Source organism: Rhinoraja longicauda, chromosome 22, assembly GCF_053455715.1.
Source record: "Rhinoraja longicauda isolate Sanriku21f chromosome 22, sRhiLon1.1, whole genome shotgun sequence".
Lineage (NCBI taxonomy): Eukaryota > Metazoa > Chordata > Chondrichthyes > Rajiformes > Arhynchobatidae > Rhinoraja > Rhinoraja longicauda.
The window spans coordinates 4885641-4912954 of NC_135974.1; the positions used below are offsets into that span (position 1 = coordinate 4885641).

At 43.7% G+C, this 27314-nt stretch overlaps 1 protein-coding gene across 1 annotated transcript; it reads right to left on the reverse strand.

Annotated features, from left to right (window-relative positions):
- Window positions 1-386: 386 nt before the first annotated feature.
- LOC144604618 (bactericidal permeability-increasing protein-like) lies at window positions 387-25864 on the reverse strand. The gene is made up of 15 exons (XM_078419237.1): window positions 25753-25864; window positions 23779-23893; window positions 22585-22713; window positions 19089-19244; window positions 18235-18298; window positions 17266-17326; window positions 15386-15477; window positions 12703-12879; window positions 11317-11376; window positions 10890-11057; window positions 10723-10790; window positions 8911-8953; window positions 5616-5679; window positions 2566-2642; window positions 387-724 (listed from the first exon to the last, which is right to left on the reverse strand). The coding sequence occupies exons 1-15, from the start codon at window positions 25862-25864 to the stop codon at window positions 683-685; spliced, it is 1428 nt and encodes a 475-aa protein (XP_078275363.1). The 3' UTR covers window positions 387-682.
- Between the last annotated feature and the right edge of the window lie 1450 nt (window positions 25865-27314).

The following is a 27314-nucleotide window of genomic DNA, read 5'->3' on the forward strand; positions in this document are numbered from 1 at the left end:
GACTGGACGAACTCACACCCGAAAACATATAGATTTTTCTTCTAATTTCTGACTTCTAAAAAAATAAATCTGCTTTTTTTTCCATATCTTTATTTTTGTATAGCTCAGCAAGAAAAGTGAAGGCACATCCACAGAGAGTTTGCAGAATTTGTTTCATGACCAATTAGGTATAACAAACATCCTTGCACAGATCTTCTGAAGAATTTGCACTTCATGGGCAAATTGGCAAGGTTAAATGAAAACTGTTTCAAAACACCAAAAGGTTCTCGCAAATCCCTTTTCAAAAAAAGATAAAAGCGATGAAGTTGAACAAAAAGCGATGAAGCTTAACATTTGCTATCACTTGTTAGAGGAAAGTCTTGGTTCCTCTAAGTTTGCTGATCTGTGCTTTATATTTTCCCCAACAGTGTTTGCAGGAAGATTTCAGAGGTGATCTCTTTCTACTTTTGGAAATAAGCAAAAAAGCTTCAGCGTATAGAATTTAACAATAGTTATTTTTTGCAATATATCGGATTAGATTCATCAAGCTAGAGATTTATATTTGAAAAAATGCTGAAAATCCAAATAGCGGCCTTATACACAATCTCATCTTAATAAATGGCCATGTCATTTTAGGTAATCAAAGAAGTCAGAATGCCCGGTTGTCTTTCCCATCAAAGTCTCGGCTGAGAGTGGCCGCTGGTTATGGACCATATTGAAGATCAGTTGCAATCACCAGAATATTCTGAAAAGAAGATATTAACATTAAAAGAATGCTCTCCCATCTTCCTTCACATGGCACCAGTGCATGCTTCAAAGTACAGTTTAAATCTATAGTCTCAATTATATGATATGCCACAGGTTACTGTTTATACCTCATGATACAAAACCAAACACCTCAGGAGGCTATTCAGCCCTCAGTGACTGGAACAACTTTTGAAAGGGTTTTCAATTAAATCATCTCTGTGGTCATTCCACATAATCATCAATTTCCTTCACAACAAGGACATATCAATTCCCCCTATGGAAGTTACAATTAGATCATCTTTGATGACCTTTTCACGAGTGCATTTCTGACCTCAACATGTCACCTCCCTAGACCCTTGCTAACTACTCTATGTTCTGCCTCCTGCCCATCCTGCCAATGGAACCAGTTTCTCCCATCTAATCGGTCTACTTCACTCAAGGCTCTGAACACTCCCTACATCTCTCATATTCCTTCTCTACTCCAAGGAGAATATAGAAAAGCACAACACAGGTATAGTCCCTTCAACCAAACGTCTGTGGTGAACATAATGCCACGACAAACTAATCCCATCTTCTTGCACATGATCCACACCACTCCATGCCCAGCATGTGCTTATCTAAATGCCTCGTAAACCCCACTGATGTATATGTCTCCACTCCTGGCAGTGCGTTCCAGGCACCAGCCACTTTGTGTACAATAACATGCCTTGCACATCTCCCTTAAACTCTGCCCCTTTTAACTTAAAGCGATGCCATCTAGTCTTTGACATTTCCACTCTGGGAAAAAGATTCTGACTAACTCCACCTCTTATAATTGTGTAACCTTTTATGAGGTCCCCCTACAACCTCTGGTGTTCTAGAGAAAATGATCCAATTTTGTCTAATCTCTCCTGCTGCTAATAGCATTCTGTTAAACTCCTACACCCTCTCCAAAGCCTCCACATTCTTCCCTTCATGGGGTGCCCAGACTGCATGCAATATTTCCAATGTTGCCTGACCAAAGTTGAATGGAGCCGCATCATGGCTTCCTGATTCTTGTACTCAATGCTCTAACCAGAGCAAACCATCTGCCTTCTTTACCACTCTTTTAGTTGTGTGGCCACTTTCAGGGAGCTTTGAACCTGGACCCCAAGGTACCATCTTCCCCAGCCTCGTCACGTACCTGGAGCATCTCACACCTGGAACCATTGTCACAAATCTCTGCACCCTCTCCCACCCCAAGATGACCACTGGAAAGTCTAAGGACCAGAACTGATTACAGTACTAAAACAAGAAACTTGTAAACATTTTAAATTGTAATAAAGGTTTATTCACATGTGCTGTGCTTCATTATTTTAAATGGTCAGATTGTTTTTGGTATTTTTAATCATTGTTAGATTTTAAAAGATTATATATTTTTAAGCTGCCCCAGTGTTTACTTCTCATACCAGGATCAACTTAATACCCGTAGCGTGAAAATAAAAGTTCATTTGATCAATAGTGATGCACTCTCTCAAACTCCAGCATTAAAAAAAAGTCGGCACAAAACATTGAATTCTAAAGTTATTTTAAAGACATTGTGAATGGCTCAGAATCACATTAATAAAGGATGTCTTGAAATAACAAATGATGGCCAAAAATGATGTTGAAACTGTAATGCGGGTTTCCAAAGAATGATGTTGCACTGTAATGCGAGTTTCCAAAGAAACAAAATCGCCAAGATTGGACAAGGTTGGACATAGTTTCCCCTCACGGGTATCCTCACGGGAAACAGACCCCCTCATGTCTATCATTCTGACTCAATTTCATTCACACGTATTTCACATCATTAACACCATCTTATGTAATGCAATTACTCACCTTGTTCACCTCAAGTTTGGGTCTTATAAAATTTAAATTTTTCACCTTTGGAAGCGGAACACCCTTGGCCAGTTTCACTGTAAGGAAAAGTATCAGAATTTTCTGTAAGTTACTCAGCCCTTCACAACTGCACAGCCAATTACCCCGATGAGGACTGGTATTTTACCTCGGTACGACTTTCCTGAGAAAATCCCTTCCTTAACATCCAATAGTTCATTGATTTCCATTTTGTATATCAGTGATGACCCAACATCCAAACACTCTTGGGTAGAGGATTCTTGTCATTATGGTTAATTTGAGACTGCAAGCACTGGTCTCGACACCCCAGCCAGGGAACATCATCCTAGCCTCTACTCTATCAAGCCATGTAAGAATTTGAGACTTTTCATTGAGATCACCTCACAAGCTTTTAAATTCTAGACCCAGCTTGTTAGAGGAGCCTCAGCCATGAGCTTGACAAGGAGGGCTGAGATTCTTGTTCCCTGTACAAATGAGTATGGGGGCTGTAGGAAGGATGAGCAACCTGACCATGACACCATGGACCAGGGAGCCATTGAAGAGGGCAGAGAGAAGAGACACGTAGTCATCATTCGATCCTCAAATCTGTCACGGGGATCGAGAGTCCCGGAGGCTGTGTTGCCTGCCTGGTGCCTGGGTTTGGGACGTCTCGTCTGACCTGCAGAGGAATTTGAAGTGGGAGGGGAAAGATCCAGCTGTTGTGGTCCATGTGGATACCGATGACGTAGATAGAACAAGGAAACAGGTTCTGCCAAGGGAATTTAAACAACTGGGTACTAAATCAGAAAAGCAGAACCAAAAAGGTAATGCCCTCTGGATTGCTACCTGAGCTACGAACAAATGTGAATTTGTTTGACATTGGCACCAGTACTGGGGAAGGAGGGAGCTGTTCCTGATTGACAGACTTCACTTGAACCCGGATGGGAAACTCGGCAAATGGCACAACCAGGGCCCTGGATGGGGCTTTAAAACTAAACAGTGTGTACCAAAAAGGTAATAACCTGACCGCGGGAGAAGACGGCAGGAGAAGGGAAAGACATTGTGGCCTTCCATCACAGTGAGGAGAGGACTGGAGGAGACTCACTGTGATGGATGTTTCTTTGATGGATGTTTCTTATTTTGTGTGTTTTGGGGGTTGTTTAATTTTAATGCCTATTTAAGGCTTTTATTGTTGGACTGTGGGTGACTGAATTTCGTCCAATATTGGATGACAAATAAAGCTATCTTGAATCTTGAATCTTGAATGTGTGGGGCGAGGAGGGGGGTTGTCAACAAAATTAAAATGTATGGATGAAGTTAAAGGGAAGGAGCGATCAGGAGAGGTTACTGAAGTCTCCAGAAGTAATGGGACAGGAAGTTTAAGAAGGGATAATAGTCTATGGTTAGGCAAAATTAGGACTGATATAAGAAGAGGGGTGGAGAATACCGAACTAAAGGTGTTATATTTGAATGCACGCAGTATACGCAAAGACGTGGCTGAGAGAGGATCAGAGCTGAATATCCAAGTTACATGTCCTATCGAAAAGGCAGATGGGTGTGCAAAGGGGTTGGGGTAGCTCTGCTGTTAAAGAAATGAAATTCAGTCCTTGGCAATGGGTGACATAGGATCAGAAGATGCAGAATCCTTTTGGGTAGAGCTAAAAAAACTGTAAGGATACAAATACCCTGATGGGAGCTATTTACAGGCATCTGAACTGTAGCCAGGATGTCGGGTACAAATTACATCAAGAGATACAATTGTCATGCAAAAAGGCAATGCTACAGTGGTCATTGGGGATTTCAATATGCAGATAGACGGGGGAAATCAGGTTGGTAATGGATCCCAAAAGAATGAATTTGTAGAATGCCTACGAGATGGCGTCTTAGAGCAGCTTGTTGTCAAGCCTACTAAGGAAAGGAAATTCTGGATTTGGTATTGTGCAACGAACCAGGTGTGATTAGGAAGCTTGAAGTAAAGGAACTCCTAGGAGGTAGTGACCATAATATAAAACCCAACTTACAGTTTGAGAAGGAGAAGATGAAATCGGGCGGGTCTGTGTTACTATTTAGTAAAGGTGACTACAGAGGCATGAAGGAGTAGCTGGCTAAAGTTGATTAGAAAGGGATCCTAGCAGGGATGACTGGAGCAGCAATGGCAGGAGTTTCTGGGAATAATTTGGAAGATGCAGGATGAAGGGCGGCACGGTGGCGCAGCGGTAGAGTTGCTGCTTTACAGCGAATGCAGCGCCGGAGACTCAGGTTCGATCCTGACTACGGGTGCTGCACTGTAAGGAGTTTGTACGTTCTCCCCGTGACCTGCGTGGGTTTTCTCCGAGATCTTCGGTTTCCTCCCACACTCCAAAGACGTACAGGTATGTAGGTTAATTGGCTGGGTAAATGTAAAAATTGTCCCTAGTGGGCGTAGGATAGTGTTAATGTGCGGGGATCGCTGGGCGGCACGGACTTGGAGGGCCAAAAAGGCCTGTTTCCGGCTGTATATATATGATATGATATGATATGATTTTCATCCCAACGAGATGATCGTGGATGAAAAGGGAAGTCAAAGATAGCATAAAACTAAAAGAGAGGGCATAAAATGTCGTAAAGATTGGTGGGAAGCTGGAGAATTGGGAAGCTTTTAAAACCAACAGAAGGTAACAAGAAAGACAATACAGGGAGAAAAGATGAACTATGAAGGTAAGCTGGCCAATACTATTAAATCAGATAGAAAAAGTTTCTTCAGATATATAAAGAGTAAAGAATAAAGAGAAGTGATAATGGGGAATAAAGAAATGGCAGATACATTTAGCAAGAATAGAACATTTCACAATTGGCAATTTACATAAAAATCGTCACAATGATCAAGTCAGTAAAATCTTTAATTTGCTAACTAAAAACAAGAATATAATTAACCAATAGATAAACTGAGCAAGGCTTCTAATTTTCTAGATTGAAGTTCAGCACAAGGTAGAAAAATCCCCATCATCTAAATATTTTGAACTGTTATCCATTTTTACTGTGGATATCCCAAACAGTCTCCATCATGTACTTACCATTGACTTGTGGTAACATCACTAACTTTACTGTAAGTTTCATTAACAGTTCCAGACCAGCCACCTTCAACAAGACATGATGAGAAAGAAAATGTGAAAAAGATCCTCTCAGTTTAATATCTAAGGATAATGTGATGTTTACGGTAGGGAGTAGGGAGTGATGGTATACGACATTGTTGTGGGGAGGATGGAATTGACAACCCACAGACCACTCATATGAACAAAGAAGTCTCAAGCTTCCAAGGATGTCCTCACTGCGGTGCTTTTGACCGCACTCTTGAGCAGAACTTCTTGTGGAGTTGAGGTTTGGAACGTTAGCTTCCTGTTAGCTCATTGAGGAATCTGGGGAAGGAGCTGACCCAGGTTAGAACTGAAACAGATTCAGTGACTACATTTATTTCAGTGGAGAGGAATGGCTCTATCAGTGACAGGTGCGTTATTCAATATACGATCATGGAGAGACCCAGCATGGAAGCATTCAGTCCATCCTAATCGATACTGGCCAAGAAGTACCCATTTTTACACTCCTACCCACTCTGCCTCTTGCAAAGATGCTATTTCCTATTCTCAATTCTTCTGTCTCCACTGCATCTGCACCCAAGATGGGGTGTTCCATACTAGTACAACTGAGATGTCCTCTTTCTTCAGGAAACGTGGGTTCCCCCTGCGGTCAGAGATGGGACCCTCACGTGTCTCCTCTGTGTCCTGTAGCTCTGCTCTCACTTCCCCACCCCCAGATGCAACATGACAGAGGTCCCTGGTTCTCACCTTTCACCCTACCAGCCTCCGCATCCAACACATTATCCTCTGACATTTGTGTAATCTCCTAAGGGATCACATCACTAATCACATCTTCCCATCTCTATCCCTTTCTGCATTCTGTAGGAACCACTCGCTCCACAACTCTTCCCACCTAAACCACCCCCTCCCCAGGTACCTTCCCCTGTAACCACGAGATGCAACACCTGTCCTAAAACCTTCTTTCTCGACTCCATCCAGGGATCCCGACAGGTTGGACAGAGGTTCACATGTACATCCTCTAAACTCTTCTACTGCATCTGGTGTTCCTGATATGCTCTCCTATATATTCACGAGACCAAACATAGACTCGGCGATCTTGTCACTGAACAGTTACGCATGGTCCTGGTCGCCAACCATTTAAACTCCCCTTCCTATTCCATACTGACCTTTCTGTCCTGAACCTCCTTCATTGCCAGAGTGAAGCCACACACACATTGGAGGAACACAACCTCATATTTTGCTTGAGTAGCTTACAACCCAGCGATATGAACACTGAATTATTTCATTTTAAGTAACTTTTACTTACTCCCCTCCCCCTAGGCTCCCATCTGACCATTTGTGGCGTCCACTGAGCCTCAACAAACACCAGCTTTAAAGACAAGATGCTGCTATAGATATGTACTGTTGAGGTAGTGTGAATAAGGCAGCTCAGCCCTCAGATATAGGCCAGACCAAACTGTCCCATAGAACTTTGTGCATTCCAGCACGGACAACAGAGGGTACAAAAGGATTTGGATGCGACGAAGAGCTATTATCAACACTGGCCACTTCATCTCAACGAGGTAGATAGAAGAGAACAACATTTAAATTCCAGATTGGACATTTCCAAAGACATTGTTTCTCATGATTTTGGATTGAAAGAGCTGAGGAACTGTTCAAGTAGTATCACAATGATTAACACCTCAGATTCGAACAGTATTTTTTAACAAGATGAAACATCTAGGAATTTCAAAAGAATATCAGCAAGAAAAAATTGATACCAAGCCAAGGGAACACGAGGGTAATGATTAAAAGTTTGGCCAAAGAATTATTCTTGAAGTAGGGTCGATAAGGAAGAGATGGCGAGATGGCAACAGATAGAATGTTTCAGGGGGTTAAATCCAAATTCAGATGTCTGAGAGTGGAAAGCCAACAAATGCTGCAGAGACAGAGAAACTGCAAGAAAGCGATGACATCCTTAGGGCAGGAGGATATGTAGTGAAGTTGGCTGTGGGTGTCAGTGAGTTTGTAGCAGATGTCCGTGGACAGTCTATCTCCTGAAATGGATACAGAGAGATCAAGAAAGGAAAAAGTGATGTGACAAGAGTCCAAGTAAATTTTAGGGCAGCATGGAAATTGATGAAGTTCATGAAATCAACAAAAAACGCACATAGGCACAAAAAGCTGGAGTAACTCAGCGGGTCAGATAGCATCTCTGGAGAAAAGGAACAGGTGATGTTTTGGGTCGAGACCCTTCTTCAGACTGAGTGTCAGGGAAAGGGATACGATAGATATAGATGATGATATAGCAAATGCAGGTGGTAGCACCAATGCTGTAGAGAACAAGTTGAGAAGTGGTTCTAAGGGTATATTTCGAACAAAGAGTATTCAATGTTGTGAAGAGAAAGGCAGGCATAGCTAGATCCCATGTGAGTGCCCATGGCTGAGAGGAACCAAAAGAAATTCCAACACATGAGGATATGTTCTAACAGGAGGTGAGCGCGAGTTGTTGGTTTTCTATTCCAGGAAGAAATTGAGAGCACTAAGGCCTTCCTGGTGGGGGATGGAAGTGCAAAGTTACTGGACGTCCATGATTTAGATTAGGAAGTGTGGGACAAGGCATTAGAATTTGAGGTATGAGGAGATGACGTCAGTAAGGCAAAAGCAATGGAAACAAAGGGCTGGCTAGGGTACTCATGTCTGTGGAATTTGGGTTGGAGATAGAAACGGGCAGTGCAGGGTTTGAGAACAACTAGGGTGGTAGTTGTGGAGGGAACATTGTCAGAAGGGATGAGATCTGTGAAGGATTGGGAGATAATGGTCTGATGTTTGTCGGTGGTGTCATGGTCAAGGGGTGGGTATGAGGAGGTGTGCGAGATGCTCAGCATGGTAGAGTTGTGTCAACCAGATTGCAACAGCACCACCCTTGTCCGTTCCCACCATAAATGCTGCCTGATCCACTGACTTCCTCCAGAGCTTTGTTTTTAACTCAATTCCACCATTTACAGTTACAGTCACATTCAGAACCTCGGTTGTTTATTATCTGGGGCTTGGTGTGTGATTACCAAGTTAAGATGACTAGAATTGGCATATTAAGGTGCCGTTACACTGTGCCCCCATAACATTGTTTTTGAATTGAATAATTGTATTTAATTGTTTTAAAAAGTGTAAGGCTTACCTTCTAATATGATGACTGTCTAAGGGTGTTACTTTGATCAGACTTTAATTTGCACCCAAGAATTAAGTTTCATCTCAAACAAACAGGACTTAAAAACATGCAAGAAGATTTTCTTACCGGAACTGGGCCAACGTTAGAACGACCAAGAGACAATTTCAGACTGCACAAAAAAACAAAGTAAAAAAAGCAGAAGACCATTACATCACAATGGGAATTGTCTGGATTTTTAACAATATTTATGTAATCTGACTAAACTCGTTCAGTATTTCATGGTACAGCGAAATTAGGCCACGTGCAACAAATATGTAATGGCAGCTTTGGTTTGCACTGAATACTTGGATTGACAGGATTGGAGAGGATCGCAGGCATGTTTAAACTATCCCACATTTCTCGAGGCGCTGTTCTCTTTGCGTCCTGAGATCCAGACATATCGCCGCGCCTCAGTGCACACATGCCCTTGACCTCTCCCTGCAACAGCACCAACCCTTTCTATCTCAGTGCTATCCTAGTACTCTGTTCCACTTTATCCTTTGCCACATTCAGGGCTGCAGGAAACAGGTTTACTTATTTTCAGATGGCAAGGACGGCAAACCTCAACAGCCATTGGTCTTCAATAGCGCTACTGACATTTCCCCTCCTTTACTTTCCTCTGGGCCTCTCTCGCTCCCCTCCACTTTCAGCCCTTGCCGTGTTTTCAACTCAATCTGTCTGATCTTCTCCTCTGATCCTGAACAATGGCCACACTAACAAGCATTTTTTCTTGTTTTTGTCTATATTCACAGGGTCTGAGATCCGCATGCAGGCTTGATATTTACATTATATTCACAGATATTTCTTCCCATATGCAGCTAAACACAATAAAGGCGGCTGTGGCACAAATGCCAGCTTCTAATAGGAATAAAGAATGAGGTGCGGCATGGTGGTACAATGGTAGAGCTGCTGCCTCACAGCTCCAGAAATCCGGGTTTGATCCTGACCTTGAGTGCTGTCTGTGTGGAGTTTGCACCTTGATCCCGGTGACCATGTGGGGTTCCTCCGGGTGCTCCGGTTTCCTCCCATATCCTAATGATGTGCAGATTTGTAGGCTAATTGGTTGTTGTAAATGAAACCGAGTGTGCACAAGTGGGATAACAGAAGTAGTGGCACAAATGCTAGCTTCTAATAGGAATAAGGAATGAGGGGCGGCATTGAACGGGTGGTCAATGGTCAGTGTGGATTTGACGTGCCAAAGGGCCTGTTTCCAGGCTGTGTCTAAATGACATCGCATCTCATGGCATATAATGATCTCCTGATAAAACACTGGCATTTGGGTGAGCTATATGTGAGCTCGATGGTGAAAATCAGTTGCTTCAACTTTATCTTATTCACTTGCAAAAATTCCACTCAATGTCAGTAGATAGGAGTCTCAAAAAATTCTGCTGGATTAATCCTAATACAGAGGTTGCACCCTCTCTGAGATTAACTAATATTGTACATCGAAGGTCAAATTTATATTCATCTTACTCTACAGGCTTCGGTACTATATTAATAAAGGAAATAAGCAAAAAAATGAATCAATAATGACTGTGTTTAGCTATCAATGAGTGGTAATTGTTAGTTGTGCATTCAGTATAAAAGAATGAATATGCCTCACTGTTAGAAAGTTACGGATTGAAGCCCCAATCTAAACATTTGAGCACATCATCTCCACTAATTTTAACTGTGACTTGTTTCTTTCAGGTAGAGCTCCATCTGCAAATTCAGATGGTTAAAGATGTTTTAACATGTTGCCAATACAGAGCAGGTAGTAGTCCCAGTGTCCCTCTGATGTGTATTTGTACTCCAACGCCAAGGATCTTTGTTGTAATAAATTATGCGGTGATTTTCTTACCCTGCACAGACTGGGGCCATGTGAGGGCATGAACAGTCTTTCAGCTGTCTTTCACTTACCTATTCAGATATAGGGATCCATTCAGTTTCATCTGAAACATACGCACACGAGCAGAGAAACTCGCTTCCTGCAACAAGACAAAATAATAAAGGAGAATTCTCACGGCAATAGTTTTGCCAACTGTAAAAAGTTAAGTACTACAGAAAAAGAAGATTCCAGTACTTACAATGTTCAGGACAAAAAGTGATGCAAGGGATGAATTTGGCAGGATTGCACACACATCAAATGCACCAAATGCCTGAACGCTGATGTGGTTTTTTGCAAACGTCAGAACTGGTGATCGAGTGGCTCGTAGGTGCATTTCCATTAACATGTTAGGATAGAGCTTCTCCAGCTGTTGAGACGTGTGTTCTATTAATATTTAAGTCAGTAACTTCATTTTCTTCTCCACAGATTGTGCCTGATCTCTAAGGATGAGTACTTTACATTATTTTTATTTCATGTTTCCAGAACCTGCAGAATTTTTCACTGGTAATGCTCGTCTTTCCCATCAGAGAGTAACGTGCAAAGAGTCTTGATGTGATAACAATTGCGATATGGGATAAGGAGCTGTTAATATCAGACAAGAATTTGCAAACCCTTGAAACACTTACCTGAGGTACGATTGCACTGAAGGACTTTGTATTTAATCTGATAGGAATTAGTCTCGGAAGCTGCGGAAAACAGAAAGGAATTAGCCAATTTTATTTTTGATATTTTGTGTAACTGTATCATCAAACATTATACACACATAAATTCTTCAAAGGCAAGTGTGGTGAAACAGTCAGTGTGGATTTCAAATTTCATCTGCAATTCTGAGATTGGACTGATAAATCACTGCAGATTGCATTGATGAAAATCTGGAGCATTATTAAAGTTATTGCAAAATATATAGTACTTCTTAAGGACTCATTCTCTATTAATAAATCTAAATTTACTGAAAGTAAATAATCAATATACCAGTTCTGCCTCCTAACCTATGCTTCATCTTCATTTCATATTTTCCACTTAAAGTAGAGGTGGCACAATGGTAGAGTTGCTGCCTTACAGCGGTTGCAGCGCTGGAGAACCGGGTTCGATCCCGACTAAGGGTGGTGTCTGTACGGAGTTTGTACGTTCTCCCGTGACCTGTGTGGGTTTTCTCCGATTGTCCCTAGTGTGTGTAGGATAGTGTTAATATGCGGGGATCGTTGGTCGGCGCGGACCCGATGTGCCGAAGGGCCTGTTTCCGCGCAGTATCTCTGAACTAAACTAAACTAAAGGTAATGTACAGCAGCTAATCAGCCTACCCGAGTGTCTTTGGGATGTGGGAGTATATTTGAGCCTCCAGGCCAAACCCATGTGGCTGCAGGGAGAACACGCAAACTCCTGTCAGACAGCACCAAAGGTCAGGTCTGAACCCTGGTCCCTGGAATAGAGAGATGGCAACAGGACCCACAGAACCATTGTGCCTCTCTGCCAAATGATGAACCATGGAAACAGTTCCCATAAATCACCAGACATTGCGACCCCTTGTTGCTCTGTGACCAAACAAAGCTCGTATTCATATATTAAATTATTATTTTTAAACAATGCCATGACATTCATAAGAGACAATTGAAAATGGAGTAAGTTTCTGACAGGAAGGTGCTTTATTTGTTACTCCCTCCTCGCACAGTGAAATGGAATCAGCAGCCTGGAATTTGGAGTAAGACCAACATTCACTCCTCACTGATGCCATGAAGTAAATCAGGCAGCACTGACCAGTGTTCGTAATAAATGTAATCAAAGATGGAATCAGACTGTCCAACGTGCCCCCACTAGCATCACTGCACAGGTGATAATGCTTGCTTGGAATGGGGTGTCCAGTGCATCTTCAGAGTAATTGTGATCAGCAGGTGAATGGTGTCTCAGTGCTGTACCTCCACATTGTTCCACAACAATCTACTGCAGAAACCCACCTCCAGTGAAAATAAGAACCTTGTATACCCTGGGGCAGTGAAAGAATAGCTTTTACCCACCATTTTATCCGTGATTTTCATTTGCAAGACTCCAGCTTTATAATACACAAATCCTGCTGAGTTCGCAAGGAAATCAGATATTCCCACGTACAACATGTGAGTGGATCCACTGGGAAGGCTGATTGGGGGTGGCTTGAAGGGAAGATTTTCCCTTTGTCCCACTCTGCTGAATTGACCCTGTAAAAAGAATTAGACGTCAAATCTCATATACGTCATGAAGTTGCAGTGGAAAGAGCTGGTTAATAACATTGTTTTTAACTGTGCATTTTCAAACTTCTTATAGAAACAGAAACATAGAAACATAGAAAATAGGCACAGGCGCAGGAGTAGGCCATTCGGCCCTTCGAGCCTGTACGCACCGCCATTCAATATGATCATGGCTGATCATCCAACTCAGTATCCCGTACCTGCCTTCTCTCCATACCCCCTGATCCCTTTAGCCACAAGGGCCACATCTAACTCCCTCTTAAATAAAGCCAATGAATTGGCCTCAACTACCTTCTGTGGCAGAGAATTCCACAGATTTACCACTCTCTGTGTGAAAAAAAACTTTCTCATCTCAGTCCTAAAAGACTTCCCCCTTATCCTTAAACTGTGACCCCTTGTTCGAGACTTCTCCAACATCGGGAACAATCTTCCTGCATCTAGCCTGTCCAACCCCTTAAGAATTTTGTAAGTTTCTATAAGATCCCCCCTCAATCTTCTAAATTCCAGCGAGTACAAGCCGAGTCTATCCAGTTTTTCTTCATATGAAAGTCCTGCCATCCCAGGAATCAATCTGGTGAACCTTCTCTGTACTCCCTCTATAGCAAGAATGTCTTTCCTCAGATTAGGAGACCAAAACTGTACGCAATACTCCAGGTGTGGTCTCACCAATGCCCTGTACAACTGCAGCAGAACCTCCCTGCTCCTATACTCAAATCCCCTCGCTATGAATGCCAACATACCATTCGCTTTCTTCACTGCCTGCTGCACCTGCATGCCTACTTTCAATGACTGGTGAACCACGACACCCAGGTCTCGTTGCATCTCCCCTTTTCCTAATCGGCCACCATTCAGGTAATAGTCTGCTTTCCTGTTCTTGCCACCAAAGTGGATAACCTCACATTTATCCACATTATACTGCATCTGCCATGCATTTGCCCACTCACCTAACTTATCCAAGTCACGTTGCAGCCTCCTAGCATCCTCCTCACAGCTAACACTGCCCCCCAGCTTCGTGTCATCCGCAAACTTGGAGATGTTGCATTCAATTCCCTCGTCCAAATCATTAATATATATTGTAAATAGCTGGGGTCCCAGCACTGAGCCTTGCGGTACCCCACTAGTCACTGCCTGCCATTCTGAAAAGGACCCGTTTATTCCTACTCTTTGCTTCCTGTCTGACAGCCAGTTCTCTATCCAGATCAATACTGAACCCACAATACCGTGTGCTTTAAGTTTGCATACTAATCTCTTATGTTGGACCTTGTCGAAAGCCTTCTGGAAGTCCAGATATAACACATCCACTGGTTCTCCCTTATCCACTCTACTAGTTACATCCTCGAAAAATTCTATAAGATTCGTCAGACATGATTTACCTTTCATAAATCCATGCTGACTTTGTCCAACAATTTCACCACTTTCCAAATGTGCTGCTATCCCCTTTAATAACTGACTCTAGCATTTTCCCCACTACCGATGGTAGACTAACTGGTCTGTCATTCCCCGTTTTCTCTCTCCTTCCCTTTTTGAAAAGTGGGGTTACATTAGTTACCCTCCAATCCTCAGGAACTACTCCAGAATCTAAAGAGTTTTGAAAAATTATCACTAATGCATCCACTATTTCTGGGGCTACCTCCTTAAGCACTCTGGGATACAGCCTATCTGGCCCTGGGGCTTTATCGGCCTTTAATCCATTCAATTTACCTAACACCACTTCCCGACTAACCTGGATTTCACTCAGTTCCTCCATCTCATTTGACCCCCGGTCCCCTGCTATTTCCGGCAGATTATTTATGTCTTCCTTAGTGAAGACAGAACCAAAGTAGTTATTCAATTGGTCTGCCATGTCCTTGTTCCCCATGATCAATTCACCTGTTTCTGACTGCAAGGGACCTACATTTGTTTTAACTAATCTTTTTCTCTTCACATATCTATAAAAGCTTTTGCAGTCAGTTTTTATGTTCCCTGCCAGTTTTCTTGCATAATCTATTTTCCCTTTCCTAATTAAGCCCTTTGTCCTCCTCTGCTAGACCAGTAGAACCTTAGTTTGGATTAGACAACAAGGTCACAGACCATCACTGCCTTGGTCCTAAAATGAACCAAAGAACAGGATTCTAGAGATGAGTGGGTTAATGTTCCCACAGTTCTTGGAACAGTCGGGTCAAAATCTTACAGATGTCAGAATTGTTTCTCGAGATAATGTCAAGGTGATGTCAAGTGCACTGTTTAGAAGCTTATCTTAATTAACATTAAGCTTTGTGGATTTAGGTCAGCTTCTGGTTGTGCTAGAAAACTGAGGTTAGCAATAAGTCTTTTGAGCCTGGATAGTGAATATCCATCATGCGATCACTGGCAACATAAATAGAGAACTCAAAAACAGTCTTGGATAAGTCTAAAGGCAACACAAGTATGAAACAGCCCAACTGCCCATGTAAACTCGCATCCCCCTCCCCTCCCCTCCCCCGGAGTCGGGACATACCTTAAAATCCAGGTCCATGGAGTTATTTGAAATTTGAATTTGATTGACCAGTGGATAGTCAACCTCAGCAAATCGGTTAATTTTGAACGTTACTAAGAACACAGAGGGAAAAGAACATGAAATATAATGTGTAAGAAGGAACTGCAGATGCTGGTTTACACCAAAGTCATACACTTGACCCGAAATGTCACCTATTCCTTCTCTCCGGAGATGCTGCCTGTCCCGCTGAGTTACTCCAGCGTTTTGTGTCTATCTTCAACATTAAATATAAAATATCAATACAAAAGATTTTAAATTCTCAATCCAGATTGTTTTTCGGCTACCACCAAAGTAAAAGGTGAGGACTGCGTTAGGATTTTGTTCCAGGTCTATGTGTGGACTTTTAGTGACACAGTTAGTCTGACTCTTGACCTCCCCCAACTCTTAATGAGTTGAGATGAAAACAACCAAGTTTGGCATGCTCAGTTGCTCCACAATGAGCTTTTGCTTTACTCCATGTCAAGTCTGTTGCCCGGACTTTCTCTTTCGGTTTCTAGATCACATCGCTTACTTCAGCAACTGTCTGGCTGTTGCTGAGATCCTGATCCTTAATGGTGAGCATTGTTTCTTTCACCACCAGAACCTATGTTCCAATCCTTGTGATTTAAATCACAAGGTTTACAAAACTTCCTTGTGTTGTCACTTATGTATCCAGCTCTTCCATCGCTCTCAAATTACCACACTGGTCTTTAATCCCCAAATGGTCCTGACATTGCCAGGCTCAGCCATCTTTCTCTTTCAATACATCCCTGCTGACATTTTCCAGCTCTCTGGTCTGCATTCCTCCTTGTCAGAATCCAATCCTGCCCCTCTATCTAGCCACATGGCCAACTCCGTCATTGCCTTCAAAGTGTTTCTAAACCAATGGCCATTAATTGTTGGGTATAGGCTTGGTTCCTGTCACTGTCTCCAGATAGAGCTTTGAATTCACAGTCGTCCCATCTTTTGAGTGAAATGTTAAATTCAGGCCCACAATTAAAATGATCTGGCACTGTTTCAATTGGCCTTTCCCTTGGATTCTATCAATATTTATTTCTCAAACAATACCACATCTTGCCATTGGTAACTCCAGCTGCACCAATGATCTGCCACAAATGGACTGGTTTCAAATTTATATTAATTGGTTGCAGAACACTTTGAGATATCCTTCAAGGGCGACACAAGAAAGGTGCTGGAAATTGGAGTAAAAAAGCAAACTGCTGGAGAAACACAACAGGTCAAACAGCATGCATGGGCAGGGGGGAGAGATTATTAACATTCCAGGTGAAAATCCTGCATCAAGACGGAGAGTGGAGAGGAGAGACTGCAGGTATAGACGGCCGAGGGGGAGAGGAGAGACGGCCAGTATAGAGAGCCAAGGGGGAGGAAAGAGACAGCCAGTATAGAGGGCTGAGGGGGAGAGGAGAGACGGCCAGTATAGAGGGCCAAGGGGGAGGCGAGAGACAGCCAGTATAGAGGGCTGAGGGGGAGAGGAGAGACGGCCAGTATAGAGGGCCAAGGGGGAGGCGAGAGACAGCCAGTATAGAGGGCTGAGGGGGAGAGGAGAGACGGCCAGTATAGAGGGCCGAGGGGGAGAGGTGAGACAGGAACCAACAAGTGATGGTAAACTGAGGGGGGGGGGGGGGGGTGGAAGATGGGGAGGTTGAGCTAGGGAAGGGGGGGGGAATGGTTTTGCAACAGCAGATGGGTGATAGGAGGAAGTAAACAAAAAAGGCTGATGGAGCCAGGTGGGGGGTGGGGAGAGCGAGGGTGGAGACAACTAGAGAATAGGAAGCAGCAATCTTGAGAGAGTTTTTCGAGGGTGATGGAAGAATGAGGAGGGAGAATGTAAAACAACATACTTTCCATGGTTTTTAGATTGTTTTCCAAATCGCTGATTGCACTGGAGACTTTAGGACAAATCTGTATCAAAGAAATAGTAAATGACAATAAGGAGATCGTCATGTTTGACTCAGGTTGTTTTCAGTAGTTCCACCATGAGTTAGACAGCTCGAATGCTGTGCATGTTAACAGCACAATTATTCAATCACAATCAATCACAATCATACTTTATTAGCCAAGTATGTTTTGCAACTTACGATGAATTTCATTTGCCATCCAGTCTTAACAATAAAAAGCAACAGGACACACAAAATCCATTTTAACATGACCATCCACCACAGAGACTCCTCCACATTCCTCACTGTGATGGAAGGCGAAAAAAGTTCAGTTTCTTCCTTCTTTGTTCTCCAGCGGTCGGGGGCCTCTAACCTTCTGTTGACGGGACGATCCTGACTCCCGTAGCTGGTGGCAGGCCTTCCTCGTTGGGGTGATCAAGCTCCTGCATCAGCTCCCCCATGCAGGGCAATCTACCCTGGGTCGGGGCTTGTCGAACCTTGTGCAGCTTGGAGCTCCCGACTTCGGTCTCTACCCGAGACTGTGAGCTCCTCGATGTTAAAGTCCGCAGGCTGCGGTTGGAATGTCGATCCCAGGCAAGGAATCGGCTCCGATGGCAAGTCCATGCCCCACAGTGGGGTTCGAAGTCAGTCCTAGGCGAAGCCTCCAGCTCCACGATGTTAGGCCACAGAGCGACTGGAGATACGATCCAGAAAACAATTGCATCTCCAGCAAGGTACGAGATTGAAAAAAAGGTTCCCCCGACCCCCTCCCCAACCCCCCACATAAAACAAACTAGAGAATATTAACACAGACTTTTAAAACTCACCAAAAATAACCAAATAAACTTGAAAAGGACAGACAGACTGCAGGTGAGGCTGCCATTGCGTCGCCATCCGGTGGTTCAACATGAATGGTGAGAGAAGCTGACCTACCTGACTGTTAAGAGCTTTGCGAATGGGTTTCTCCAGGAATTTGCGGAACAGATTATACAACCATCTGCAATGCACAATTATACAATTTTCTCAAAACAAAATAAATCTTACCATTGTGCAGAAACACTCTCAAATACAAAAAACACATAGGTTAAGTGTGAAGGTATTATTTTACCTGCAGACTACTTTTGTGTGAATAAATTATTCCACTTCATCAATAAACCTAACCAGAAACCTAACCAGATTCCTTCCTGCACATTTTGTCTAATCTATTCTGTGCTTCTGATGTGGCCTCCTCTACATTGGTGAGAACAAGCAAAGACGAGGCGACCGCTTTGCTGAACACTTGTGCTCTGTCTAAGGCCAGCGCCAGCACGAGTTCCTGGTTCTTAGCCACTTCTGTTTTAGTGTGAAGATAGAGCATGGAAAAGGGCCATTCAGCCCACCGAGTCACCTGTACGCTAATTCTATGTTATCCCAGTTTTGCATCCTATACACTGGGGACGATTTACAGACGACAATTAACTTACAAACCTGTACGCTGTTTGGAATGTGGGAGGAGACCAGAGCACCCAGAAAAAACCCAAGTGGACATAGGGAGAACATACAAACTCTGTACAGACAGCACCCGTAGTCAGGATCGAACCTGGGTCCCTGGCACTGTAAGGCAGCAACTCTGCCGCTGCGCCACTTATCTGCCAATCAACCCCTCCTTTCAATTGCCAACTCTTGCCCCACCACTTCTCCTGTAAAGCTGCATCATGGCACGAAAGAGCACAGGGGAGAGAAAACAAGAGCGCAAGAGAAAACTGAAATATTCTGAGGTTGCTTTTATAAATGACTATGTACATTACCGTTTTCTTTTTGTGAACTTGACATCTACTTTCCCAATATTGGCTGAGCAGGCCATGCCTCGGAGTGCTGGGCGGCCTGTACTGTCCCGGCTAATTCCTATCGTCTGTGATATTGACAGATGGCTCGCAAACACATTAAATGATCCACTTGTCCGACTATGAGGAGACATGAGGAGATGCCATAAGTCATCAGATAAGTAACCATTGGAACCAAACTTACTAATGAACGGAGATGCTTTGCTCCGCCAGTATTTATTGTCGCTGAAAATAAACCCCACTCGATTACTGACCAGAGGGATAGTGTTTTGAGAAGTTGGTGCTCTTGTGGAATTGCGTACATTTTGCTTCAGAGAAAAAGGTCGTTCAGCCCATCAGTTTTGTGCCAGAGATTATGCTGTCCCATGAATCTCATTACCCTCATCCCACCACCACAAGATCCAACTATGATGGAGCTGTTGACCAGTCATTCCAGTCTATGTCCTGCAGCAGTCACACAGCTAAGGTCCGGGGAACCCACTGCCAGAGTTCTTTGGGAACTCAAGGCCTAATATCACTGGTCTGTTTAAGCACACACCAAGTTTGATGGGGCTTGTTAATTACATAACAATGAATTATTGTGTAACTCGGTAAGTCTACACACTTCGCTCCCACCACCTTCCGAGGGAGTTGTTCAGTCTGTAGACAGCACCATAACTGCCTGGGATTGTCTGCCTCGACTGCAGATGGAGTTTCAGATGTGAAACATGGCTTTTTTCTCCATAGGAGAAGCAACATTACCCAAACACCAAGGGAATTTTCTTCTTGACAGGTTGCCTGTCAGACAATCAGCCTGGTCAGTGGACTTTGCTTCCAGTCAAGCGGAGAGCAGAGTATGGAGCAGGATTCAGAGCCCTGGGTGCAACATGATGTGAGTCAGCTTCCAACTTGAGGCCTCCTGCAGAGAGAGAGCGAGGCTGTCAGATAACCTAGGCATGGAGAGATGTGCCCCATCCCCAGATCTGGGGGAGTGCGAGGATGAGTGGGGCCGAAAGGAGCCTTGCTGCTTCTGAGGATCTATAACGTTACAAGGATGCTATTAGCTTGTGTAGTTGATTAGTGATATGATATTTTGTTGTAGATGGTTACAAATAACTCTTGTTGTAGTTTTAGCTAACAGAAAATGAATGCCTGTTTTAAGTAGTAAAGTAGTGAAATGGATGCTGGTTTGGAGAAGCAGTGTTATCAGTTGGAAATAATTTGTTTATTAGCTTGAGAATGATTGAGAGCAGAAAGGCGCTAAACGCTTCTTTTGTTCCTGAATGGATGCTTTGTTTCTAGTATTAGCTTGGATGTTGTTTGTAGTCAGAAGCAAGATCGTGCAGCTGCAGAATGGCACGAATCGTAAGGTAAGAGTGACTTCTTTTTCTCAATAATAACTCCTTATATGGGCATGTGTGGAGGTAGAAAAGTTTCAATCTTCCCTTGGTGATGCGTTTCGCTGGAAGCATGCGACCTGTAGTAATGAGTTAAGTTTTGTTTTCTTTTCTCTGTAACCATGTGAATTGTATTAAGATTGTAATTGGTTATTGATTTCCTATGTTACACCCTTTTTCCTTTCTGTATAAAAAGTAATCAATCTTGGAAAAGCTGTTCTCTCTCCCTAGCTGAGGTCTCTTCAAACACTTGTATTGTATCTGGAGATATTCACGGGAGATCCCCAAAGTGGAATAAAATCTGTTGTACTCATCCACTATTCTGGTAAAGAACTCGGGTTATCATTTTGGTGTCAGAAAGTGGGATTTCAAAAGACAATTACCACAAGTTCGCGGCCAAGGAGCTGAGACGTCTCAGAGGCGGAGAGAGGAATTAGACCCCCGATGTAAGTAGTTTTTTTTACTATCTCAGTTTTCCTCTGATCCGCTTGTCTGATGACGAATTGGCCATTTGCTAACTCTTGTGTGAGGTCTTGACGAAATCAGATCAGTCTGGCGAATACTGGAGGAGGCAGATGTTTTGGTCAGTGATTGATATCATTGGGGGTCGACTAAGGTTGTACGATATCGATATCAATACCACTGGTCAGGTTTCAGTCCTGAGAATGTGGACGCTGGTCAGGTTTCAATCTTAAGAGCGTGGGTTACAGTCGCTGGAAGGTTGTTGTGTGAGGTAGTTGTGAGAGGTTGTTGTGAGAGGTTGTTATGTGAGATTGTTGTGTGAGATTGTTGTGTGAAGTAGGAATCAGTTAGTGACCCCATTCTAGTTCCACTTCTGTTGAATCAGGAAGTGAGCGAATCAGAGACGTGCTGGGGTCAAATATGACCATTTAAAAAAGGTGACATCTCACCTAACATCAACCATTCTGCGGGTTTTTTAAGATGGAGGTTTATGGTCGGGTTAAAAGCCGTCAGGTCGCTGCCAGAGGCTGCCGAGCGAAGCAGCAACTGGCTGTGGCTGAAGAGGAAGGACTCCAACTGGGTTGCAAAATGACCAGCAAGAGGGGTAAAAACGGAGGGGAGCGCACCTGGGACGCCAGGTGTCGCTGTTGAGCCCTCTGGAGATGTCGTGGGCCTATCAACTAAACACCAAGGAAGGAGGGTGCCCACCTGATGACCCCAATTGAAGTCTTTACCCCCAGCCCCACTCAAGATATTAAGAAGGTGCCAATTATAGTAGGGATTGTAATATCAAGTCCTATAAGTTTAACCATCATTCTCTCCATCGCATTGGTTTTAATTTACAAACTCATTTGATTAATGAAATATATTGCATACTAGACCAAGTAAACACGTTGGGCCCAAACCTCTCCTGAATTGGTGCAGCTCCCTCTTCTCGCCCCTTCCCCTCTCGCCCCCTCCTCCCTCCATCCCCTCCCTCCACCCCCCTCTCCACCCCCTTTCCCTCCCCCCCACTCCACCCCCCTCAACCCCCCTCAACCCCCCTTATCCTCCCTCCTCCACCCCCCTCCCTCCATCCCCCCCCCCTCGGAGATAGACTTAAACTTTAAAATGTGAATAACTTAAAAAATATAACCGATTTCAATAAAACTACTTGCATTACCATTAAAGCAACAACGTTGAGGAAGGTGGGCCTAAAATTGTTGCACTATTGTGCACCGTTTTGCTTGTAGTTCGATCACAAACAAACAAACAAACGAGAGTTTTAGTATATAGTGGATAAGACATACATTAGGCACTGAATAGGATGTGATGCAACAGTTCTCACAATAAAATGTTGTATCTTCTCCAATTATCGATGATAGAATCAACAACAGCATCACATCCTTCAAATTCATTTTATAAAGTGCAGCAACCAATAGAGGGTAGAATGATAAGAGTTGAGCACCAGCCTCTGTTCCCTTGGACGAGGGAAGAAGTAACAGGAGACAGATTACAGCAGCTCTTCGCAATTCTCAAGGTCAACACAAAGCAGGGCGTGGACAGCAGCCTGGAGTTAATCCAGTTCCTCCAAAAAGATCAGAGGAAAATAACAAAAGGTAAAACAAAGACTGAATACTTACAAAAAGAACTTTCGAATTCTAAAGTTACCCCTCACACCAATGAAACCGTTGGTGATGGAGAGCTGAATGCCCTGGCCAGCAGAGAATTTCACAGCAGACTGTGGTAAACCCACCTGGTAAATTTGTAACCTGCAGACAAGATTGGTGCAATGAGTTAACATTATATTCTCATCATAGCTACAGATGGACAGGATAAAGGAAGAAGTAGTTTTAAAGAGAATGCTGTTAAGATTAATTTTATTTCCCAGGAATTTCAATAAAAATCAAACTCACAGTCCATTTAAAATGCAGAAACTAGGAACACAAGATGAGCATTAGAATGTTCTGGTATTTACCATTAGGGAGCCTTTGTCACAACTCCACCTTTTTGAAATATAAATGTCTTCCAACATGGAAAGTTCATCTGTTCATAAGTTATAGGAGCAGAATTAGGCCATTCGGCCCATTAAGTCTACTCTGTCATTCATCATGGTTGATCTATCTTTCCCTCACAACCCCATTCTCCTACCTTTTCCCCATAACTTCTGACACTCGTACTACTCAAGAACCTTTCAATCTCCACCTTAAAAATAGCCATTGACTTGACCTCCACAACATTCTGTGCCAATTAATTCCACAGATTTACCAACCTCTGACTAACAAAATTCCTCCTCATCTCCTTCCCAAAGGTACGTCATTTTATTATGAGGCTATGGCCTCTGGTCCCAGACTCTCGAACTAGTAGAAACATCCTCTCCATATGCACTCTATCCAGACCTTTCATTATTCAGGAAGTTACATATATAATTGATTCATCCCAGGTTTTTTGACATCCTCGAACACTCTACAGTCGATGAAACACAGTCAATATTGCAGGGAAGTGGGGAGACCTGATGGAAGTTTACAAAATTACAAATTGCAAAGTATAGACAATCATTACTGTCAAATACTAGAGGGCATAGCTTTAAAATCCAATGAAGTTTAAAGTAGATGTGTGGGGCGGGCAAGCATTATTTCACGCAAAGGGTGGTGGATAAATGGAACGTATTGCTCATTGTTGCTGCCAAACCTCAGCTGAACGCACAGCATGTTATTTACAAAGATGAATAATCAACGGCAGTTAACACAGTTTAATGTGGTAATGAGTCCACCAACCCTAAAATAATAGTTGCATTTAACAGCTGATACACATATTCCAGCACAAATTCCACTCACGATGTGATCGCATATTTTATTTTGCCAATCCACTTTACTCGCACTTTACCACTCATATCTGGAATACGCAACTGTCGCAACTTCTGTTGCAACACACCGATCCCAACCTGTCGGCCTGCAGAGCAAAAAACATGCAAGAATTCAGTGCACAGCGGGGTTTGGATCACACAACCATGGTCTTAGTTACTCTCAACCCTCTCCCCCAGGGTACCACTGCACATGGTTGGCTGGATACTCACATCTGTCCAGCTACTGATGCCAAGGGCTACATAGCCCAGTGGCAGGAGTGTCTGAAGTTACACAGATGGAACCTTCCCATACTAGACACACTTTCGGTTAGTAACTAATGATTAATAATTAGTGTTACTATCGAGACAGAAAATGCTGGAAATATTCAGCATCAGCAGAGAGAAAAATGAAATGAGCCATACGATTCCAATACTAATTTCTGCAAGGCTTGGATTGTTAACTTTAAATGACTGATGTGTTGTTCGTGAAATTGTACAATAGAAATGAGGCAAATGTGTGTATTTTACATCCTTATTTGCTGTGGAAGAGGTGTTTAAAAGCAATAAGGTCAGAGAAAGGTTGGAGTGTCTTAGTTTAGTTTAAAGATACTGCATGGAAACAGGTCCTTTAGCTCAATGAGTCAACCATTGATCACTTGTTCACACTAGTCACACTTTCTTACCCACTCGTTACACTCAAGGAAAAAATTTACAGAGTACAATTAACCCACAAACCCGCATGTTATTGGGATGTGGGAGCAAACCAGAGCACCCGGAGGAAAACCATGGAGGGGGAACGTGCAAACTCCACACAGAAAGTGACCCAGTTCAGGATTGAACCCCGGGTCTCTGGTGCTGTGGGGCTCTACCAGCTGCACTACTAAGGTGGTTCTGAGGGCCCAGCCTGGGACATGTAGGTCAAAGGAATTCAGCAAGGCTTGGTTTCACAAGGGTATGCAGACATTCAGAAATAAGAGAACCATTTGGAGAATAATTTGTGGAGCCAGTGAGATAGAGGACCCTGGTGGCCAACAATCGAGATGGGGATAGTCCAGAGGATTGGGCTCAGTAATCAGAAAGGGTGGCAGTAATGGGGAGATGGTCAGGAAACCAGGGGTGCAGTAAACACAGGGAGACAGCAGATTGGTACAAGGAGCTACTGAATATGCCAGGTGCAAGTGTTAACAGACTCATAGGAAACCAATCTTTAGGGAGCACAAAGATCTAGTGCTTGGAACACAGAGAGCCAATGGAAGAAGGAAGAGTCATGGATGTGGACAAGGAGCAAGTGGGTAGGAGGGGAGTTGGGGGCTCCAGCAGCAAGGCAGGGGAGTCAGTGGAGACGTACAGGGAGCCAATGGATTCCTGTGTGGTGCAAATGCTATAGAGCACAGGGAGCCACTGCAGAGGCATGGCAGTAGAGATGAAGAGGGACCAAGAGAACCACCATAACGAATGAATAAACCCATTAACAGCAGGTGTGTATGAGTGATTAATGAATGTGTGCAGTGTATTTCTGTGTTAGTTGATGGGGGATTTGTTAGTGATAGGTGTGGGAATTGAGAAAGAGTCTGGGGCTCGCGATGGCAGAAGGGGGCATTCCACCAGTCTCAAAGGATGGAGAAGGGCAGAGGTGGGCACTGTTTTGAAGATGAAAAAAGGGGAAAAAACAACATACAGGAATAATGCCCTGGACATTGAGCACAGGTGTACAGGTGGGAGTAGGTGTACGCCACGCATCCCATCAAGCCTGCCCTGCCACTTAAGATGATTATGTCTGATTTACCCCAGCCCTCCTCTCCCCCTCTCTGCCTGTAGAACGAACCTCTCAAGTTTTTAAATCTTACAAAAATGTTTCTACTTTTACTTTGGCAGTTTGAGTCACGACATGTGGCAATTGTTTTGAGTGCTTCAACCTTTACAGAATATAAGCCCCGCATCTTGGCGGAGAGATGTGCACACTCACCATAGTCCAAAGCTTTCTGCGTTACTCTTACTTTCAAGCCTGGGTTTGTACACAGGATGCACGAGGTAAGAAACAGGAGAGCGGTCGTCGCAATCCAAAGTCTGGGCAGCATCTCCACTTGATGTCTCCGTCGAGATGGAGCGGGACAACAGGTTACTGACAGACCAAGTCCATTTAAACAAGGTACAAGCTGCAATACTTTGATTGTGGCTTTCGTCATCTGATGCTTGCTTAATTTCCTGAGCTTCAACTGAATTTTCCGCCTCCAACTTTCTCAATCACACCATAACATTGCTCAGTACCTACAACTGTCACTTGGAACCCCTCCCTCTGTCCCCGATATTCCCTGACTCGATTACTTACAGTCTCCCTGTCTGCATTCTCTATGGAATTTTTACCTTGATTCTTTCACATATAATTTCTTCGCTTAACTTCCTTGGCCTCCTGATCCCCAAATTGAAGTTCCTAATCCTGTACTTATCTCTCTCTATGGTTCTAAACTTGATAATGACCTGAAGATTTGCAATCTACCCTGTCAGCCAAAACACAACCCCTCTTCCAGCACCGTCTCTGACCTCTTATCCCCATCATTTCAAACTAAATCTTAAACTGCCTTTTCCATAGTCAACAACTACCCTCATAGGAAGGAACTGAAGATGCTGGTTTAAACCGAAGATAGACGCAAAATACTGGAGTAACTCAGCGGAACAGGCAGCATCTCTGGAGAGAAGGAATGGGTGATGTTTTGCGTTGAGACCCTTCTCCAGACAAGGAAAGAAGCATCTCGAACCAAAACGTCACAAATTCCTTCTCTCCAGAAATATTGCCTGTCCCGCTGAGTTACTCCAGTATTTTGTGTCTGTCAACAACTACCCTGTCAGTTCCCCTCAGGATCTTGTATAATAAGGTAATCCTTCTTTCTTCTAAACTCCAATGATTACAGATCTAATTTAAGAAAATAACTGCAGATGCTGGTACAAATCGATTTATTCACAAAATGCTGGAGTAACTCAGCAGGTCGGGCAGCATCTCGGGAGAGAAGGAATGGGTGACGTTTCGGGTCGAGACCCTTCTTCAGACTGATGTCAGGGGGGCGGGACAAAGGAAGGATATAGGTGGAGACAGGAAGATAGTTTTGTTAATGTGGACTGAGCGCAGGTGTTCAGCGAAGCGATCGACGAGCCTGCGCTTGGTTTCGCCGATGTAAATAAGTTGACAACTAGAGCAACAGATGCAATAGATGAGGTTGGAGGAGGTGCAGGTGAACCTTTGTCTCACCTGGAAAGACTGTTTGGGTCCTTGGATGGAGTTGAGGGGGGAGGTAAAGGGACAGGTGTTGCATCTCGTGCGGTTGCAGGGGAAAGTGCCCGGGGTTGGGGTGGTTTGGGTAGGAAGGGACGAGTGGACCAGGGAGTTACGGAGGGAACGGTCTCTGTGGAACGCAAAGAGGGGAGGGGATGGGAAGATATGGCCAGTGGTGGGGTCCCGTTGTAGGTGACGGAAATGTTGGTGGATGATATGTTGGATCCGCTGGCTGGTGGGGTGGAAGGTGAGAACGAGGG